General features: G+C 42.1%; 1 protein-coding gene across 1 annotated transcript in view; it reads left to right on the top strand.

The window, feature by feature from the left end:
• Positions 1–21,971, top strand: part of LOC124595742 — a 152,690-nt gene that overhangs the window by 111,703 nt on the left and 19,016 nt on the right. Inside the window, exons 4-5 of the mRNA XM_047134618.1 lie at positions 2,109–2,194; positions 21,449–21,590. Coding sequence (XP_046990574.1) covers positions 2,109–2,194; positions 21,449–21,590 — 228 coding nt within the window. The remainder of the gene's footprint in view (positions 1–2,108; positions 2,195–21,448; positions 21,591–21,971) is intronic.

Here is a 21,971-nt window from a genome sequence, read left to right as displayed (position 1 = left end):
CCTCTCCTCTGAGATCCACAATGTCGTAACAGGGGGTTTTGAATGTTTTCTTGACAGGTGAGTTGGTGTTCTTCCGTTCCATGCTTTGTCTTTTTGATTCTGCCTCATAATAGTGAACCCAAGTTTCATCACAAGTTAAAATTTTGTTGAGGAAATGCTCTTCTTCTATTTCATAATATTCCTTTAGCTCTGTGCACACTCTCAACCTGATTTCCTTGTGTAGCTGCATCAGCTCCTTTGGGGCCCCGTCTTGCACGTGTTTTGTGGTACTTCAGCTTTTTGCAGATAATGTTATGAACTTTACCAGTACTAACTTGAACTTTATCAGCTATCATTTCCACAGTCACACAGCAGTTGGCATGAATAATATCATCAATTGGACTTTCAAGTGAGGGAGTTGAAACTGCAACTGGTCGGCCAGAACAGTGTTCTGAAAAGGGTTTAGTGATAATATTGGAAATCACAGTAGTTTACAGATGGTGCTCTGGTTACACTGAACGCATCTGTAAATTAATTGTGCCAATAATCTTTTACTAGAAACATTTACAGTAGAGCGTCAACTATTCAAATGTCAGTCTTCCAAACGACTGCTTAACCAAACTGTTACTTGCTAGTGTGTGTGTGTGTGCTTGTTTTCACACTTCAGCTTTGCATTATTTCGGGCTGACTGGAAATCAACAATAACTGTGTGGCAGTTTTTGTATGCAAAGTCAAGTGAAACGGTGAGGATGTCAGAGACTTCTATCCACAACACATTACAGCTTTCGGAATAGTTAAACCATGAATTCAACAGATGGCAGCACCACAAATTAGACAGGCTACTGGCTGAAATTACCCCAGGTGGTCAAAGTTTGCACATTTTACAGTACGTGAATCAGCTGTTTTTCAAAATTAAAGATGTCGTAATCATGTACCAGTTTTCCAGTTCTTTCTGCAAAAGATTGCTATTTGGGCCACATCATCACAGTGTCCCGCTGTTCATTATGTGAGGAAGCCACAGGAGTGAAGGCTGAGGACACAATCAGTGTGGCAGCATATTATGAGACACTGTGAAGGATGCACAGATCTATTCAGAACAAACAAAGAGTCATGCTGCTGACAGTTGTTGGCATTCTGCCTGACAATCCCTGGCAGCTTGCTGTTGCAAAAACTCAACGGCTTCTACCGTTCAAATGGGAGGTGATGGATTAACCTGCGCAGATGGCGTGTCAAATGAGTAACTGCAGGATATCAAGATGACAATGCTTGGTTGGAAGGTGGCAGCCAACATCGTGTTACGAGTGGAGGCCAAAATGCACGCGTTTTAGCTCACGCAGGCTGGTGTGAAGAGGGAAGAACTGTACTGACATGAGGTCTGGAACACGACAAGGAATGAGAATTCAGAAAGCGGATGTAATTAGTTTGATACTTAACTTTAATCCATTAATGATGAACGTTGCTCTTGACGGTACATGATTCACAATATTATCTGATCAGAATACATTCTTGAAGATAGTAATTACAGTAACTGAATATGGCGCCTTGCTAGGTCATAGCAAATGACGTAGCTGAAGGCTATGCTAAACTGTCGTCTCTGCAAATGAGAGCGTATGTAGACAGTGAACCATCGCTAGCAAAGTCGGCTGTACAACTGGGGCGAGTGCTAGGGAGTCTCTCTAGACTAGACCTGCCGTGTGGCAGCACTCGGTCTGCAATCACTGATAGTGGCGACACGCGGGTCCGACGTATAATAACGGACCCCGGCCGATTTAAAGGCTACCACCTAGCAAGTGTGGTGTCTGGCTGTGACACCACACTTCTTACAGAGGGAATGTAAAAGTTGGTACATGGTTTAAAAAAATTCTTCAATAGCCATGGTGATTAAGTGGAAAATCAGTAAACCTGTAAATAAATTTTTACTTGTATTCACACTTCATCTGCTGTTCTTTTGGGAGTAATTTGGAGTCTTATGTGGTCATATTTTATTATTTTTATGTTTAACAAATTTAATTATTGTACACTTTTTGACATTTTCCCATATACTAGAAAATAAAATAAATGCAATAATTTCTGTTAAAACTTAATTACTTAATAGTATATTACTTATCAGCATTACTTTTTTTTACCAGTTACAATTATTTCAATATACACTGGAATTGCCATGGTGACAATACATCTCATCAGCTGTGTGATGCTGCTATATGGTGCGATCATGGTAAGTAAACTGTTATAGTACTTATAAGGGGCGTTCAAAAAGAAATGAGCCAGAGGTATAATTACAGAAACCAGTACCTGTATGTTAGAAGTATTGACCCTGACTGTTGAGACACTTGTTCCACTGTGACACAAGGTGGTGAATGGCTCTCTCATAAAATTCCCGGGGCTGCGATGTTAACCAGTGCAGAACCATGCCAGTCAGCATGGATTCCAAAAACATCGATCATGTCAAACCCAACTCAACTTTTCTCACATGACGTGCTGAGAGTTTTGTATCAAGGCAGTCAGGTAGATGCAGTATCTCTTGATTTCTGAAAAGCATATGACTCAGTACCACATCTACACTTGTTGCCAAAAGTTCCATCATATGGGGTATAAACTGAAATCTCCGGGGCTGCGATGTTAACCAGTGCAGAACTGGTTAACATCGAACATCGCAGACCCGTGAATTTTATGAGACAGCTATTAACCCCCTTGCGTCACAGTGGGTCTGGTGTCTGAACACCCAGAGTCAGTACTTCTAACATACAGGTACTGGTGTGTGTAATTATGCCTCCGGCTCATTTATTTTTGAACGACCCATATATATTACCTATTTTTTAGTTTTGGTTAAAATCTTCTTTATAAAACTGTAGGACATTATTTTTGAATAGTTCATGTGGAAACCAGCCTTACATAATTTCATGAACAAATAAATGTTAGTCTGCCTACTAAGTATGAGAGCATGTAAAGTTAGCCCTAATGGAGTTACAATGGAAGGCTACACTGCCTCAGTCAAGTACCATAGGTGATATGTTGATCACAGATTATATCAGCTGTTAGACAGACCACAGCCCAGTTAATGAGTGCTGCACAGCAACAACAAGAACAGTGATGAATCTTGAACCGAATGACATCCACCATGCCAGTCAGCATGGATTCCAAAAACAGCATGGATTCCAAAAACATCGATCATGTGAAACCCAACTCAACTTTTCTCATATGACGTGCCGAGAGTTTTGTATCAAGGCAGTCAGGTAGATGCAGTATTTCTTGATTTCTGAAAAGCATATGACTCAGTACCACATCTACACTTATTGCCAAAAGTTCCATCATATGGGGTATAAACTGAAATTTTTGACTGGATTGAGGACTTTTTGGTAGAGAGGAGACAGCATGTTATCTTGGATGGAGAGTCATCATCAGATGTAAAAGTAACTTGAGGTGTGCTCCAGGGAAGTGTGTTGTGACCATTGCTGTTCATGTCTTGTATTAGTTACATTGTGGACAATATTAATAGTAACCTCAGACTTTTCACTTATGGTGCAGTTATCTATAATGAGGTACCATTTGAAAGAAGCTTCTTAAATATTCAGTCACATCTTAATAATATTTCAAAGTTGCCCAAAGATTGACAACTTACTTTAAACGTTCAGAAATATAAAATTGTGCACTTCACAAAAGAAGAAAAATGTAGTTTGTTTGTTTTGTTGTAAGATGCAAAAACAACCAAGGTCATACATACCCATGTCAGAACCATAAAACACAAAGATGAAGACAAGTTAAAAGTGACTACACATTAACTGAATCAATGGCAGGGAAGACAGCTCAAAACAGGGACTAGGAGAAAGATCCTTAAAATACATCATAGAGAGAATGGAGGCCCTGAACTAAAAGTTAAATGTCCTTCCTATATTGCTACGACAGATAAAAAGTAAAATGCAGTCAACAGCCTGAGTCCCCCCAGGGGGTCCACAACTCTTTTGTGGATACGTGCGTAGCGAGCACGGGACCCCGAGCTAGTATGGCCCTCCTTCCTTTCCAGGCTGCATACCTTCCTTTTCCTCATCCTTCCCCATCACCCATCTTGCCTCCCCCCCTCACCACCGCCTCTTCCTTTCCCTTTCTCCCCTTCTGGGAGTATGCTTAGTGCCTACATCTGGAGACGGACGCTTGAAACTGTAAATCGGTCTCTCTCCAATGCTTTCTCTGCTGGCAAGTCTTTGTCCTTTCTTTGCCCTTCTTTTTTCCTTACCTCTTCTCTTTACCCTTTCCTCCGCTGCGGCGTTTGAGACCTCTCTTCTTTCCTTTCCTTTTCTTTGTTCCTTTCTCTTTCTTCCTCCCTGTGCGTGTCTGAAGGCCAACCCACGCATTCCCATGCATAGCCGGTGATGGGGTAACGCGTAATTCCCCGCCCCGGGTAGACAGGTAGGACATGTACGTACCTCCTGGTAATGGCCAGGCCCAGGGAGGGGTGATTACCCGAGCTGATACCTTCCAAAAGTGCCGATTGGTCCCTCTGTCCGTTTCTCGGGAGGTGTGACCTGAGGTGTTAACAATCACCTAAGGCGGGAGTGCCCTCAGAGAGGTCCCCCACAAGGAAGGAGCACGCCATCGGAGACGCCGGTAATCATGGGGGATACTTCCACAATACTTCCACAATACTTCCAAAAATAATAATAATAATAATAATAATAATAATAATAAAACCACAACACTAGAGAATACTAGAACCAAATTGAAAGAAAATGAAATAAAAACAACAAACAAAGCAATAGAACAGTGTATCAGTGAGTCATGTATCGGAAAAGGAAGATATTGAACTAGTATACTGCAATTACAGCTAAATTCAGAAACACCAAAACAGTGAAATTTAGTTTCAAATTAAGTAAATGAGCAATTTAGAGATGTGAATAAGGACCTGAAACATTATAAGAATTAACTGAACAAGAATTTAACACAATGTACAATCAGATCTCAAGCAGTCAAGTAAGATTTAGAGCACTGGAACAAAGCAAAGATTTTCAAATGTGGCCCCTATTTCAGGCTATACACTTACTAGTTTGGAGGAGTGCCAAGTCCCCATCCTATGGATGAAGACCGTGAAGTACCTCAGGCTGATCCTTGACCAAAGGCTCATCTGGGCCCCAACATATACATGATGTCAGAAGCAGAGCAATGGGACATCTCTGTGCCGTGTATCCACTGCTTAAACTACAGTTGTCACTGCTGCCACTCCATGGCATTACACTCTACTGAACATGGTCAAACCACTGTTAGAGTACGTGGTCATGATGTGGGGGAAGGCCACTAATTCACTTCACGGCACAGCAGAAGGTGCAGAACTGAGCTCTGAAACTAGCTCTGTGCATTCCGAGGTTGCATTCAACTTGTCTGCTGTACAAAGATACTAGAATTCTGCTTTTATGGGACAGAACCAGGCAGAGTGTATGTGGTTGGTTGGTTTGTGGGATTGAAGGGACCAGACTGCTACAGTCATCGGTCTCTTTTCCCAAAACTTCAGACATCCACACAGAATAAAAACGAACTATGGAGATGACAACAGATGACACAGGGCAAGAAAGACTCAGACAGAGACCAGACAAAAGGAATTAAAATCACACAGAGTGTGACAGTGGTTGGCCGACCATAGAGACAAAAAAGGAAAAGCCAACCACCTAGAAACACACACAAAAAAAATAACCCAGGCTAAAATCGTAGGCCAAAGGCCAGACACAAAAACAAAAAATTGACAAACACTCAGATTAAGTGATAAAAGCCCCCTGCCAAAATAAAATACAAAACTAAGCCTGCCATGATAGTGTCATCTGTTAAAAGGGCAGGGAGCGTATCAGGCAGTGCAAACGTCTGTCTGAGAACAGCTAAAAGGGGACAGGCCAACAAAATGTGGACCACCACCAAAGTGGAGCCGCAGGGACAGAGAGGTGGGTCCTCACGGCGCAATAAGTGGCTGTGCGTCATCCGGGTGTGCCCAATGCATAGCCGGCAGAGGACAACAGACTCCTTGCGAGGTAGAGTGTATGTGTGTTCTATGATGATTCAGGTTAATCCTACAATTAGCTCATCATGGAACTGGGCCACCAACTGCACCACTGGCTGACGACAACACACTGGCAGCATCCTGCAGTAGACTCATCTCCACCCCAACAGGGCCCCATCTTGCTGCAAGAAAATTTTTATCTGCAGCTATTTGAGGACAATCATCTTCACATTACATGAGACCAACCCAGCAAGTCAAGTAAAATTTCACATCGCACCACGATGGTCAGCAGGAATATGGTTTTAATGTTTAACATGCACACATGCCATGCAAGGAATGCTCGATAGATATAAGACCAGTGACCAGAGTTTGGAGAGCTTATAGTTCATTTAGTTGATAACAAACTGCAATAAAAGATTGAATCATCTGTAAGTCACCTCAATCTAATGCAGAAATAGATAAAACAGTGAGTGACACTGTCATCCATAACATCAAGTCTATGAATGGCTGCAAATGGTCTCCAACTAGCTTAACCATTGGCACTCAATTATCAGTTCAGTTCAACCAGAGGACCCAGTCCATTCCATATAAACACAGCCCACACCATTATGGAGCCACCATCAGCTTGCTCAATGCATTCTTAACAACTCTGGTCCATGGTTTCGTGGGATCTGCGCCACACTCAAACCATACCATCAGCTCTTACCAACTGATGTTGAGACTCATCTGACCTGGCTTTGGTTTCTCAGTTGGCTAGGGTCCAACCGTTATGGTCATGAGCCCAGGACAGGCACTCGAGGCGATGTTTTGTTAGCAAAGGCACTTGCATCAGTCGTCTGCTGCCATAGCCCATTAACACCAAATTTCGCCACACTGTCCTAACAGATACATTCATCATACGTCCCAAATTGGTTTCTGTGGCTATTTCATGCAGTGTTGCTTGTCTATTATTTATTTATTTATTTATATATTTACATGTCTAGTTCTGTATGACCAAATTGAGGAGTAAAGCTCCAAGGTCATGGAACATGCCAGTACATGAAATTACAACGTAAAAGTAATAACAGATAAAATAAAATGTTTATGAACCCAAAAAAAGTCAAGCTATAAGTTTAAATAAATGCAGTCAACATTGTAACATAGGAATCAGCTTAATTTTTCAAGGAACTCCTCGACAGAATAGGATTAACCCACAAGGAAACTCTCTAGTTTCTATTTGAAAATGCTTGGATTACTGCTAAGATTTTTGAATTCTTGTGGTAGCTTTTTGAAAATGGATGCAGCAGTATACTGCACATGAGTCAAGGAAGTGCAATCCAAATGCAGATTGGATTTCTGCTTAGTATTAACTGAGTGAAAGCTGCTAATTCTTGGGAATAAGCCTATAATGTTAACAAGAAATGACAGTAAAGAATATATATATTGGGAGACCAATGTCAGAATACCCAGACTAGTGAACAGGGGTCGACCAGAGGTTCACAAACTTACGCCACATATATCTGACTTATCAGTAACAGAAATATTTTTACTGCGAACTGACTTTATATTGTCAACCTTGTGCTGTTGACCAGACACATCCTGCACAACTGACCGTATGGTTTTAATTTTATCCTGTGAATTAGCTATTCTACTTGCATACCTCCTACTCTTTGCCTTCCTAATAATATTTTTAAGCACCTTACAATACTGTTTGTAATGGGCTACTGTAGCTTGACAGTGACTACTTCTAACATTTTGATATAATTCCTGCTTTGTTCTGCATGGTATCCTTCTCCCACTAATCTACCACCCACACTGCCTTTTACTGCTAGTACACTGTTTAGAATGGTCCATTGGGAAGCAACTCTCAAAAAACATGAGAAACGTGTTAATGAAAGCATTATATTTGTCATCTATGTTATCGGCACTGTAAACATCCTGCCACTCTTGTTCCTCAACAAGGTTTAAAAAACTCTCTATTGCCACTGGATTAGCTTTACTACATAATTTGTAATTATACATAACAATTGTTTGAGTACAAAAGCCTTTTAATGTTAAAATTTTTCCATCATGGTCTGAAAGGCCACTCATTTTTTTTACTAACAGAATGCCCATCTAGTAATGAAGAATAATAAAAATATTGTCTACGGCTGTGCTACTGTTCCCCTGCACGCTGATTGGAAAAAGCACAGTGTGCATCAGAGCATACAAGTTTAGGAGATCTACCAATATCCTTTTTCTTGAACAATCTTATACAAAATTAATATTGAAGTCACAACATATAACTAATTTTTGGCACTTCCTATAAAGTGAATAAAGCACCCTCTCTAGCTTGAGCAGAAATGCTCTGAAGTCAGAGTTAGGGGACCTATAAACAACAACAATTAGAAGTTTAGTTTCACTAAATTCAACTGCCCCTGCACAACATTCACATACCTGTTCAGTGCGGTGCTGTGATATGTCTATGGACTCAAATGGGACACTGTTTTTTTTTACGTACATGGCCATTCCCCAACTCTGCAAAGAACTCCTTGAAAAACAGCCACCTAATCTGTATCCTGGTAAAGGAAGCCACTGAATTGTCAAATTATTTAAGTGGTGCTTCGATATACCAATAATGTCAGAGTCAACATCTATAAGCAGTTCACTAACATTGTCTCTAATACCTCTTATATTTTGATGAAACATGCTAATCCCTTCTCTGTTAGCACTGATAACTCTACACATATTCTGCTGCCCTAGGTCAATGTCCATGCTGAGAGTTATGCCTGAAATTTGGTATTCTCAGCACATTCTTCTCACTGTGGATCTCAGAATACTGAATTCCCTAACAATTTCCAAAATGGAATGTCGCATGTGCTGTGTCATCCGAACAAGACACAGTCAGGGCAAAAGCACCACAGATACAAAGATGCAAGTGCCAGTGCCAAAGAGATTCATCACTTATGTGAGTTCCTCCAGCACCGCGGGCGGCACTGAGGATGAAGATATCGACTTTGCCTCGGCCAATTGCCAGCTGACTACAATCTGCAAATGACTGGACGGTAACGGACAGAAGCCTACTCAGAAGATAGAAGGACAGCTCTTGCCCACTTGTTTATCGATCATTGTCCAGGGCTGACTTAGACAGGAAACATTGTTTACTGAACTCTTAGAAGTGAACAGACAGTTGTAAATTGCATTTGTTAGGTACATACTGTGAAGGGTACCTATGATTATTTGCACCTAGCCATTGGGGGCATTTTTTGTGGTATATTACATGCAGTGTTGCAGACTTTTATTATTCAACAACTTGCAAAGATAAGAAAACCTTTCTAACTCATTTGTGTGACTTTGTTAATAATCTGTTGGAGTGCTGTAGGACCTTCATTCTCCTATCCTGTTACATGAACCTGGGGCCTAGCTGTGTAATAGTGGCAGGGAGAAATTGACTTAGTGGTGTACTGCACTACGAGCTGTTTCACGAACTCAAAACCTCGGCCTATCATAACAACAGTGGCAACTCGGCTTCCACAGCAGTAATGAAAAGGCGTTTACTAAACTGAGATGAGGGTTTACAAAACCATGCATCTAGCTCCAAATACCATTCTTCATCCAAAGGCAGAATCCTTTTCACAAGAATGGCCTCAGTAGAAATTACAGTTCTGCCAATGCACTGCCCTTTTATACCTTGTGTACATGATACTACTGACAACCAGATATGTTCATATCGATATTCCATGACTTTTGTCACCTTTTTGTAGTAGCCTAGATTTAAGATGTTTCTATTGCCCAAATCCCAGAGGAAGTTCAGTTATTTTACGTTGAGGACACCACAGGGCATTTCTGATGAGATTTGCCTCTCAAAAACCAGTATCTGTACTGGAAGCACTTTTATTTAGTTTACAATGTTGGTTAAAATCTTACAATTTTGTTTACTCTTATTTACGTACCTGAGGTAATGATATTATCTACAAATTATTTGTTTATTGTTGGAGGGGAAGAATAGTGTTAAGATGAATTTGTGTCACTGTGTAATGTTAGAAAAACTGTTCAGAAATCAGTTATTTTGTCTGCTGCTGCAAAAAATTTAGGAGGGTATACTGCTTGGTCTAGAAACATCCTGGAGCATTACTAACACAATGTCTCTCTTCTGTAACCTGGTGTGAATTGTATTTATGTGTGCTTCTTGTTTTATTACCTTATTACTGAATATGTCAGGCAATATGGCCACGTTGTTAATACGAGGAATGGTGTTCAAAATAGTTTAAGTGGCATTACTGACAGTCATGTCATACTGGAATAGTAAAGGTAGTGTATGAGAGTTTTATGATGATCAAAAGACAGTCTCATAAGAAAAGTTCTTTTACAATTACCAGGGTTTTACATTAGTACATGGCAAACAACAGAAATTAACAAACTTTAGCCAGCAAATAGACTGAGCAACTTAGATTAGATATTTCTTTTTCTAAGCGGAGCTGGATGTTGAATTTGTGTTTTGCATACTACGTTTCTAAATTTGAACACTGTACTTGTACTTTTGTACATCAAGCATATATCTTTGTACAACTGTTTTATAATTTCAAAGGTCTTTTCTTGAATACACGGAAACGAAATTTTTTCAGTACTACACTACAAACACAGTTCATTTTTTTGTTTTTGTTTCTAACAAAAAATTGGCAAACTGAATATTCGGGCAATGCTTGTTTTCTCAGTTAGTACATATATGAAATGGGCAGATAGAAAGGTGATCATTAACATAAATTGTACCCTAACCTGTAAGTGTGTATGGTGTGTTTGATAAGATATGTGAACACAGAGGAAAAGGATGACCTATAACTGAGAGAAAAAGGAGGATACATAAATAGGGAAACTATCACTGTGGAATATTAAAAGAATGTTTAAAGATAATCTTTCTGTGGAAAGAGGTGCATCTTTAGAGTTACTACATAAGTTGGTACCATTACTGGATGTGAGGTCTGCCAGTTATGCAAAACACGGTTTTTCTCAGTACTCAAACATGTTTCAGCACCACTGTGCCATCATCAGTGGGTTTTTGTTTTTATTTATTCTGCAATTACATTCTAGAAGATAGGTTAACTCTCAGCAAAAAACTTTCTAACCAACATCGTTTGGTTGCAGATGACAAGCTACCTGTAGTAATTAACACACAAGTGATCCAGAAATTCGTGCACACCAAATGTAAAAGTATTTACAAAAAGAAACAATCTGTTGTTTGAACTAAAAATGCACATAATTTCATAATCATTTAACAAAAATGTTCACATTGCAGAGTAAATAAAAACGAAAACCCACTGATGATGGCACAGTGGTGCCAAAACATGTTTGGGTACTAAGAAAAACGGTGTTTTGCATAACTGGCGGACCTCACATACAACAATTTTAACTGCATACACTGCCAATACAAGGAGCTGCAAATCAAAATGATGGATATTGATACCATTAGTTTTGTGGTTCCTCCAAAACAGCAAAGTAGATGACTTTACCTGTGTTTGTTAATCTGTTTCATACACTGATTTAAAGATCACATAATAAAAAGGCAAGTGTCTGAGTTTTGTATGTTATCCTTCAGGATCGGAAACATAAGTAACTGATTATAGAATGTCTGACAACAAATGCTTGTCACATTTTTAAAACATGCAACTCCTGTGGGTCAGTGACAGTTTATGAATGCTGAAGGTTTTTGATGAGGAAACTGACCTCATGACAATGAATGTGGTGTTCCCTATAAGAACTACACAGGGCTATATCCCAGTATAACTCTTGCGAGTTTTGTAGCATCTCATATACTTCTCCTAGATGACTCTCTGCTTTTTCATTTTTTTTTATTGGAAATGATAAGTAACACCATTTATAAAAATTTTCTATGGGAGCTTTGGGTTATTTTAACCCATGGAATTATTTTAATTTGAATGTGGAATTTACAAAGACAAAGGTAAGTACTGTGTCATGTTGCTACCCTCTCCACTTGGCATGAACAGTAAGCTGTTGGTGCAAATTTTCTCAGGGCCTGTATCAGTGAAACGGGGAAGTTCATTCTGTAGGGTATGCTGAACAACTTAATCCTCCAGCTCCTCAGTGAAGCTGTAAGGGGACAAAATCCTGGAGCAGTCTTTGGGGTCTGTTTTCTTCCTCTCTTAGCTCCTAACACGCTTAGTCTTTCTTTGACTTTCTTTCTCCTCCTCCTGGAGTACCTTGGGTTTCATTCCTCTTTACCACATTCAATAGTCTCCATCATGGAACCCATCTTATATCCATTTATTAAAACCTGTATTTTCAGGCATGCCCGAAGTGTAGCAAATCTCCAATGATTTCTGAAAATTTTATGAGCATGGATAGAAAAGCTTGATTACTGGAAGAAATATATTTGATTATATGAAACAGGAGTAACAAACATTTGTTATCCGATGTCCCATATCCATAGTAAAAGAATGATTACCTGGTAGAAAGGCTAGGAAATTTAATCAAATAACAGTTGAGCAAATGCATGCTGATAACTGATGGTTGACAATTCGTTGTGGAACATACCACATCTAACAAACTTCAATAAATATATTTATTACAAATGGGATATAAGTACAGCTACAGTTGTACATCAAATACACACAAAGTATTGATGCTTGTAGTTGATAGTTCTGGACTTTGATTATTTATTGTGGTGACAACATCACTCACCTACAGGGAGGAACCTGTGCTATAACATATCACTTTGGTGAATTGATGCATTGCACAAGCATTTTTCGAATCGACAAATGATTATTGGCTAAAAAGTTTATTTTTGTAAGTAATTTGATAATCTACTGTTTGGATGTACATTTTATTCATACACACATTATGAAATGGATGAACACAGCATATCTGCAAGCTTGAACAATGATAAACATCATACCATGTTCGCGGAACCTGCTGGTCAGGCAGTTCATTCTGTGTTGTCGAGTCCTGCCTTGGAGATATGGTGCAAGCCATGGAGGAAGGGAGATATGCGAATGCCTGTGATTTCATGGGGAATTTTTTAATTGTGATGTTCTGAATGATGAAGCACTTTTGTATCATGTAGTCATTGTAAACAAGAGTTGTTTATCAGAAGTAATGCATTTATTTCGAATTGTATGTTATATTTGTGGTCTTAACTTGCAGCAGCAACTGCAGCACTTTGTGAAATGAGGTTTAATCAGAAGAGGTTGCCAAGTGTACAGAAATAACTAAGGTGAGCAAGGTTGGATAAGACAAAGTCTTAGCTCCCAATCAGACTTTACTTTGCCTGCCAATATCATAGTAAAGAACCAGTGGAACGCTGCATAGGTTAAAATCCTTAGTTAGATTGTAGATCTTAACTAGTAGCAGCTGGTGACTGACAATGCCATAGGCTGCTGTTAAGTTGATAAGTATCACTCCTTTCACCTCGGACATAAAATGAAAACAACTCTGCAACAACTGCAAGCACACCATTCCTGAAATCATACTAATGTCTGTACCTTAAGGTTAGAAGTAATCAGAAGTATAAGTGTGGGAGGGTGGTTTATGTACTTTAGGAAATGGGTTGGTTCTGTATAATATGGCTAGTTACCAGTTATTGTGATTCTAAATCTAAATGTCCATCTATATCCGTACTCTGCAAACCACTGTGAAGTGCATGGCACAGGATACATCCTGTTACACTAGTTATTAGGATTTCTTCACACTACGTTCAAGAATGGAGCATGGCAAGATTGATTTTATAAATGCCTCTGTGTGTGCAGTAATTATTCTAATCTTATCTTCACGATTCCCACATTAGCAATACCTAGGGAATTGTGGTATATTCCTGGAGTCGTCATTTAAAGCTGGTTCTTGGAACTTTTATAATAGGCTTTCTCGGGGCAGTTTACGTCTATCTTCAAGAGTCTGCCAGTTCAGTTTCTTCAGCATCAGTGTAACTCTGTCCCATGGGTCAAACAAATCTGCGATCATTTGTGCTGCCCTTCTCTGTATAAATTCAGTATCCCCTATTAGTCCTATTTGGTGCAAGTCCTACACACTTGAGCACTGCTCTAGAACCAGTTGCATGAGTGATTTGTAAGCAATCTTCTTTGTAGACTGGTTGGACTACCCGAGTATTTTACCAATAAACCAAAGTCTACCACCTGTCCTATGTGTCCTCAGTGGTACTTCCAAGGGAGCAGACTGAATCACCCTACTCCATTTGTACCTATCTCTTGTCCGTTCAAAACTAGCCTATGGGTGTTTCATTTATGCATCTGCACATCCATCCATTTTACCCCATCTCAATGCAAACCATCATTGTGGCATCCATTTGGCCACTGGCACCTATTACACTAGTCCGGTTGACAGTCTGTATGCAGAAGCTTCTGGACTACTGCTGTCTTACTGAAGTAATGTTCTCCTCAGCAAATATGCATACAGTTTATCTGCCATGCCTGGCCAACATCCTGTACCTACTTCTACGATGACTCCTTTGACAGCCAGTATGGGGTGCATCCCTATTCTCTGTTACCTCCTGGAGTTTGCTTTTAGCTATTGCTCCGACAGCTGAACTTCACGCTACCTGCCACTTTCCCGAAGGGTGTGAAACCTTTACCACCTTGGCATTGTGCGACGGCCCATGTTCACCTTGGACTTCATTCACTTCATAAGGACTCTACTCCAGACTCACTCTATCGTTGTAAGTTTCTCGAACATAGTATGGGACTTCGCGACAGTACCTTTGCGTACACTGATGGCTCTCGGACTGACCACGGTGTCGGGTGTGCCTCCATCACTGGCACTGATGATTTTCGTTATTGACTTCCAGAACACTGCTCAGTTTTTACAGCGGAACTATTTGCCCTGTATCAGGCCATGCACTACATCCAGTAAGACAGGATTTTCAATTGTGTCATTTGCTCTGACTCTCTCAGCGTCCTTCAGAGCCTCTGTGTGCTGTACGCCGTCCACCCCTGAGTGCAATGGATCCAGGAAATCTTTCACTTGCTCACTCTTGATGGAGCCACTGTGATGTTTATATGGGTCCATGGTCACATTGGTCTGAAAGGAAACAAGGCCATTGACACTGCTGCCAAGGCTGCAGTTCTCCTACCTCTGCCTGCTAGTTCTTCCATTCCCTCCGATGAGCTCTGTGATTCAGTCTGTCACTTTAGCATCACCACTTTTCTTCCCTTCATAGGAACAGCCACCGGAGAATTAAACCTCTCCCAGCAGCTTGGTTGACCTCCTCTCAGCCCTCTCGCCATGAGGGGATCATTTTAGCCAGAATGCGTATTCGGCACTGTCTTTATAGCCATCGCCATTAGTTAAGTGGTGATCCCCCACCACTTCGTTCCCACTGTCCTCAACCTTTGATGGTTCGCCATTTCCTGATGGAATGCCCTTTTTTTAACCACTTATGTTCTAATTTATGCTTGCCAGCAGCAATGGGAACAAAACTCAAAAAAGTGGGGAAACCAAAAACAGAAGGAAAGCTTAAAAACACGAAAGAAGGGGGGTTGTTTGTCCCCAAAAACAGCTTCAAATTACTGATGTCATCTCACTGGCACGAACACGAGAACGCGATCGGCTGATCACGTCTCATCTGCTAAAATGGAAGATGTATCAGACGACAGCTGTAGACGGGCATGTAACGGAGTAAAATAGGGGCACTCAAGTAAAAGGTGTCTCACCGTCCACAGCTGAGAGCACTGGAAACAGAGTGGGGGAGGATCGCCACTTAAAAGATGTCGATGGCTAAAAAGACAGTGCCCTATGCGGAGTCTAGTTAAAATTACCTCCTCCCGACGACGAGGTCGGGAGGAAGAGGTCCAAGTACAGGGAAGTGCTTTCACGTCCCGAAGTGGGAAGTGTTGGCCAATGGGCGTCCCATAAAAGAGCAACACGATGACGTAAAACACTCTGTAGATCGGCGAAGGGAATCATGTGAATAGCTGGCCAAAGAAGAGAGACTGCAGCCATGGCCGCTATATCGGCCACCTCATTTCCACAGATACCAACATGTCCTGGGATCCAGAGGAACGCCACAGAGACGCCCCCCCAAGTGGAGCAAGTGGAGGCAGTCCTGAATCTGGTGGACCAGAGGGTGGTCAGGGTAGAAAGCTTGGAGACTGAGGAGAGAGCTGAGAGAGTCTGAGCAGATAACATACTGATCCGCTGATGGCAACGGATGTATTGGACAGTCTGGAGAACAGTGTAAAGCTCCGCAGTATAAACCGAACACTGGTCAGAAAGCCGAAATCGATGTGGGGTGTCGCCAACAATATAGGTACTCCGAACACCAAACGATGTTTTTGAGCCATCAGTGTAAATAAATGTGGCATCCTTCATTTGTGCGCAGAGAGCAGCAAATGCTGGACGATAAACAAGAGAAGGGGTACCATCCTTGGGAAACATACAAAGGGCACGGAGCAGGCAGGTCCGGGGCCGGAGCCAAGGCGGTGCTGTACCCCAAGTTGTCAAGAAAGTTTTAGGCAAGTGGAAGGAAAGAGAATGGAGCAGTTGACGGAAGCAGACTCCCAACGATAGTAGGGAGGAGGGCGGCCAGCATACCCTAAATCCAAGGAGTCGTCGAAAAAAATGTCATGGGCCGGATTTGCAGGCATGGAAGACAGATGGCTAGCATAACGACTCAGAAGGACAGCTCGCCGATTGGACAGCGGAGGTTCAGCAGTCTCAGCATAAAGGCTTTCCACAGGGCTGGTGTAAAAAGCTCCAGACACTAAACGTAATCCACGGTGGTGGATAGAATCGAGACGCCGAAGAATAGACGGTCGAGCAGAGGAGTAAACTATGCTTCCATAGTCCAATTTCGAGTGCACTAAGGCGCGACAGAGGTGGAGAAGGACCACTCGGTCCACTCCCCAGGAGGTGCCATTCAGGACACGGAGGGTGTTGAGATATCACAGACAGCGAGCCGAAAGATAGGAGATGTGAGAGCACTAGCAAAGCTTTCTGTCAAACATAAGACCCAAGAATTTAGCGACGTCTGTGAACGGAAGGTTGACAGGGCCTCGATGTAAGGAAGGCGGAAGAAACTCCGTACGATGCCAAAAATTAACAGAAACGTTCTTACGGGGAGAAAAGCGGAAGCCGGTTTCGATGCTCCAAGAGTGGAGGTGATCGAGACATCCTTGAAGACGTCGTTCAAGAAGGCTGGTCTGTTGAGAGCTGTAGTAGATTGCAAAATCGTCCAGAAAGAGGGAGCCCGAGACATCAGGAAGAAGACAATCCATAATTGGATTTATGGCAATGGCAAACAGTACAACACTTAGCATGGAGCCCTGGGGTACCCCGTTTTCTTGGGAGAGGGTATGGGAGAGAGTAGTGTTCACCCGCACTTTAAATGTGTGATCTGCCATAAATTCACGAAGAAAAAGTGGCAGCCGACCTCGAAAGCCTCAAGAGAACAGTGTGCAGAGGATGCCTGTTCTCCAACAGGTATCGTATGCTCTCTCCAGATCAAAAAATATCGCTACTGTTTGGCATTTCCAGAGAAAATTGTTCATGATATAAGTGGAGAGAGCAACAAGAAGGTCATCTGCAGAACGATGCTTTCAGAAACCACATTGGGCAGTTGTTAAAAGACTGCGGGACTGCAGCCACCAGGCTAAACGGCAATTCACCATACGCTCCAAAACCTTACATACACTACTCGTGAGAGAAATGGGGCGATAGCTAGAGGGGAGATGTTTGTCCTTTCCAGGTTTCAGAACAGGAACGACGATAGCTTCCCGCCATCGTCTGGGAAAAGTACTGTCAGTCCAAATTCGATTATAAAGGTGAAGGAGGTAACGCAGACTATGGTATGATAAATGAAGCATCATTTGGATGTGGATACCATCTGGTCCTGGGACGGAAGAGCGAGAAGAAGAGAGCGCATATTGGAGTTCCTGCATGGAGAAAGCATCATTGTAGCTTTTGCGATTTTGAGAGAGGGGGCAAGAGGTTGCACTTTCACTGCATGTTTCTTCGGGAGAAACACTGGCGGGTAATTTGAAGAGCTCAAAATCTCAGCAAAGTGTTGACCCAATGAGTTAGAAATTGTGACGGTGTCCACTAATGTATCATGTGCGACAGTGAGCCCAGAGACCGGGGAGAAACTAGGTGCTGCAGATAACCACCGAATCCGACTCCAAACTTCCGAGGAGGGAGTGAAGGTGTTAAAGGAGCTAGTAAAGATGTCCCAGCTTGCCTTCTTGCTATCGCGGATGACGCGACGGCATCGTGCACGGAACTGGTTATAGTGTATACAGTTGGCCAAAGTAGGATGGTGGCGGAAAACGCGAAGAGCACGTCGCCGCTCACGTATTGCGTCACGGCACGCCTCGTTCCACCAAGGAACTGGGGGGCGCCAGGGCAATTCGTAGGTGCGTGGTATTGAACGTTCCGCAGCTGTAAGAATAACGTCGGTAATATGTGTGACCTCATCGTCGACGCTGGGAAAGTGACGGTCATCGAATGTTGCTAGAGACGAAAAAAGTGTCCAATCGGCTTGGGCAAACTTCCAGCGTCTCGGGCGCATATATGGCAGTTGTGGTTGCAATCGAAGGACACATGGAAAGTGGTCACTCGAGTGTGTATCAGCAAGAGCGAACCATTCGAAGCGCTGAGCTAGCGGAACAGTTCCGACCGAAAGGTCCAAATGAGAGAAATTTGTCATGGAGGCAGACAAAAACGTAGGGTCCCCAGTGTTGAGGCAAACAAGACCCACTTGGTGGAAGACGTCTATCAATAGTGAGCCACGTGGACAAGGATGCGGAGATCCCCAAAGCGGGTGGTGGATATTGGAGTCCCCAACCAGCAAATAGGGGGGGTGGAAGCTGACCAAGAAGATGAAGGAGATCAGCTCGTGCCATTGGTGTGGACGATGGAATGTAGACGGTACAAAGAGAGAAGGTGTATCCAAAAAGGGAAAGACGGACAGAGACAGCTTGGAAGGAAGTGTTTAAGGGGATTGGGTGATAATGGAGAGTATCATGGAGAAGAATCATGAGTCCTCCATATGCTGGAGTGCCTTCAACAGAGGGGAGATCAAATCGGACTGACTGAAAATGGGGGAAAACAAAGCGGTATTGGGGACGCAGTTTTGTTTCCTGAAGACAGAAGATGACCGGCAAGTAGGATCGTAAGAGGATCAACAATTAATCCCGATTGGCTCGAATGCAATGGATATTCCAATGGATAATGGACATAGGGTGGACAGAAAATGGAAGAATGTGACCAAGGTTGCCCTCAACTCAATGACTGCTCAGAGCTTGCGACCGACAGCGTTGAACGGCATTCAGCCGAAGGCAGAAGATTCTGATCCATAGGTTGTTCGGGAGCAGCTCCTGCCACCAGCAATCGGCCGGTTGATCGGCCGCCAGCAGTGCACCTCGGCGACACAGAAGACAGCCGAGGGCGGTTACCACCAGGCGGTGCTGTAGATGACACGCGCCGTGGTGGAGAAGGAGAGGAACTGGGTTTCTTATTAGCCTTTTTGGAAACAGAACATTGAGATGAAGGAGGAACCGATGGTTGTGAAGTTGTGGTACGTAAAAAATCTTCACGAGTAGGCTCTTTTTTGGATGCCTGGATGTCTGACTTTGGGGCTTGAGATTTAGCAGAACCTGATGAAGGGTGAGCCGTAAAGTGAGCAGGTGAGAGTGGGGACGTAGAACGGGCGATCTTTGCGCTGTCCGATTTGACAACCGTGGCACTAAAGGTGAGATCACAAGTCTGCGTGGCTGCCTCCTTTGTTGGTCGTGGAGAGGCAAGGACAGTGCTGTAGTTACCTGCGTGAGGCACAGTGAGCTTTTGACTGATGAATAACTTTTGAGCAGCAAAGGTCGACACCTTTTCCTTCACTCTGATTTCTTGAATGAGCCATTCGTCTTTAAAAATGGGGCAATCTCGAGAGGAAGCAGCATGGTCACCCATACAGTTGATGCATCGAGGGGATGGAGGTGGACAAGCACCCTCATGGGCATCCTTGCCACACGTAACGCATTTGGCCAGATTGGAACAGGACTGGCTGGTATGATTGAACCACTGACACCGATAGCAACACGTAGGGTTTGGGATGTAAGGGCAAATGGAAATTATCTCATAGCTCGCTTTTATGTTCGATGGAAGATGAACTCTGTCAAATGTCAAGAAGACAGTACGGGTTGGAACCAAATCCTTGTCAACCCTTTTCATGACTCGATGAACAGCCGTTACGCCCTGGTCGGACAGGTAGTTTTGAATTTCCTCGTCTGACAATCCGTCGAGGGAGAGTGTATAAACGACCCCACATAATGAATTTAAAGTGTGGTGCACTTCCATCCGGACACGGAAGGTGTGTAACAGTGAAGCACGCAGCAATTTTTGTGCCTGGAGGGCACTGACTTTTTCTAACAACAAGGTGCCATTTCGTAAACGGGAACAAGACTTTACAGGCCCTGCAATTGCGTCGACACCTTTCTGAATAATGAAAGGGTTGACTGTGGAGAAGTCTTGACTGTCGCCCGACCGAGAAACAACAAGGAACTGTGGCAACAATGGAAGAACTGTCCGTGGCTGAGACTCATTGAACTTACGCTTGTGAGCAGACACAGTATAAATAAGTTTTTGGAAGGATGGGAAGGTATGATGAGTCCCTGCCTTAGCAATATCCAGCAACAACCTTCCTTCTGCTAATTGTGTTGTACTGCAACAGCTTTAATTTAATTTACAGTCATTTACACAAATAAACACCACTTTTGAAGATAGCTGTCTCCATAATGGGCTTTCACAAATTGTTTTTACTTCCACATCAAATATTTAATTCGTACTAAGTGCGCAGTCCTCTGGTTGGTACGACCTGACGTCAGACATAAACATTCGTCCTCAAGATGCTTCATAACAAGACAACAATTTCCACCCTCTTTCTCACTCAGGATGCCCCTGAGCCGAGTGACCACCTCATTAGCAACAAGCTGTCATTTCATGCTTATTGTTCTCTCTTTACGAAGATTGCCAACTTAAGTGTTTTACCCATATTGTGTTTCTAGTTTTAATTACTGTAATTTTATAATGATTATCAATAATATTTCTTACATTATAACACAAATATATTTCTAATGTGGTTTCACGAAAAATTTTTGCTTCCATGTTTTATTTACACTACCAGACATGATCAGAATGAAGAGGGAAATATGCATGCATGCATGTTTGTGCGTGTATCATCACTTGGCCACTGCCTTTGTGGTTGATGCTTTGTTTACCGTGAAGAGAGAAGTTGAGCTACGTGCTGTTAAGAAGAAACAAAATCAATTAATTATTTCAGATTTTTTTACTAGCCAAAATTTAACAACATAAACAGAATGGCAGTAATAGTAATTTATTCATTTTTGCTTGTTGTGTTTCCTATGCCTCCCAGTATTTTACACTTTCCTGCATTTTTCACTTTTTTGGGTCTTTCCGCTGAAAAGTGTAAAAACAGGATCTTACAATAGCTTTCTTCAGTCTTCTTCTAAATATTATTTGTAATAATAATACTTGCATTTTTTAACAATTCTGTTGCAGCAAGTGCGTCAACTGCTTGCGCCTTGGATTGGAGTTGTGTTCGTGGGAATGATAGTGGTCGTCATTAGTTTGATTGCCTATGGTGTCACAGGTGAAGGATCAACAACCCTGTTTGTGTGTACAGGACTTGCTATACAAATCCGTGAGTATACTATCTCACAATATGCTCGTTAATGCCCTGTATGATAATTATATATTTTTAGAGACAATTCAGACAAAAATGAAGTGGTATTGTAAATTAAATATAATGTGCTTTCAATCTCATGTTTGGTTGTGTAGTTTCAGCTATAGTACGTGGGTAGAAGTTAACTATTATTAATCAAAGTTTACTCATTAACTTAGGACTGTTCTGCCATCTTCCATCGGCATGCAGGTATATCAAATCAGATTTCATTATTTTTCTCAATTATGGGATTATAGCTCAGTGTTGCTTTAGGATGTTCTCCATTTGATCATATATAGTAATACTTTGAGTAAGGTGAAAAAGGTGTTATTAGCACCATTGTTTTGGGTTTGTAAACAT

The sequence above is a fragment of the Schistocerca americana genome, chromosome 2 (assembly GCF_021461395.2).
Source record: "Schistocerca americana isolate TAMUIC-IGC-003095 chromosome 2, iqSchAmer2.1, whole genome shotgun sequence".
Lineage (NCBI taxonomy): Eukaryota > Metazoa > Arthropoda > Insecta > Orthoptera > Acrididae > Schistocerca > Schistocerca americana.
The sequence above is the reverse complement of the archived record's forward strand: the minus strand, read 5'-3'. Positions and strand labels throughout refer to the sequence as shown.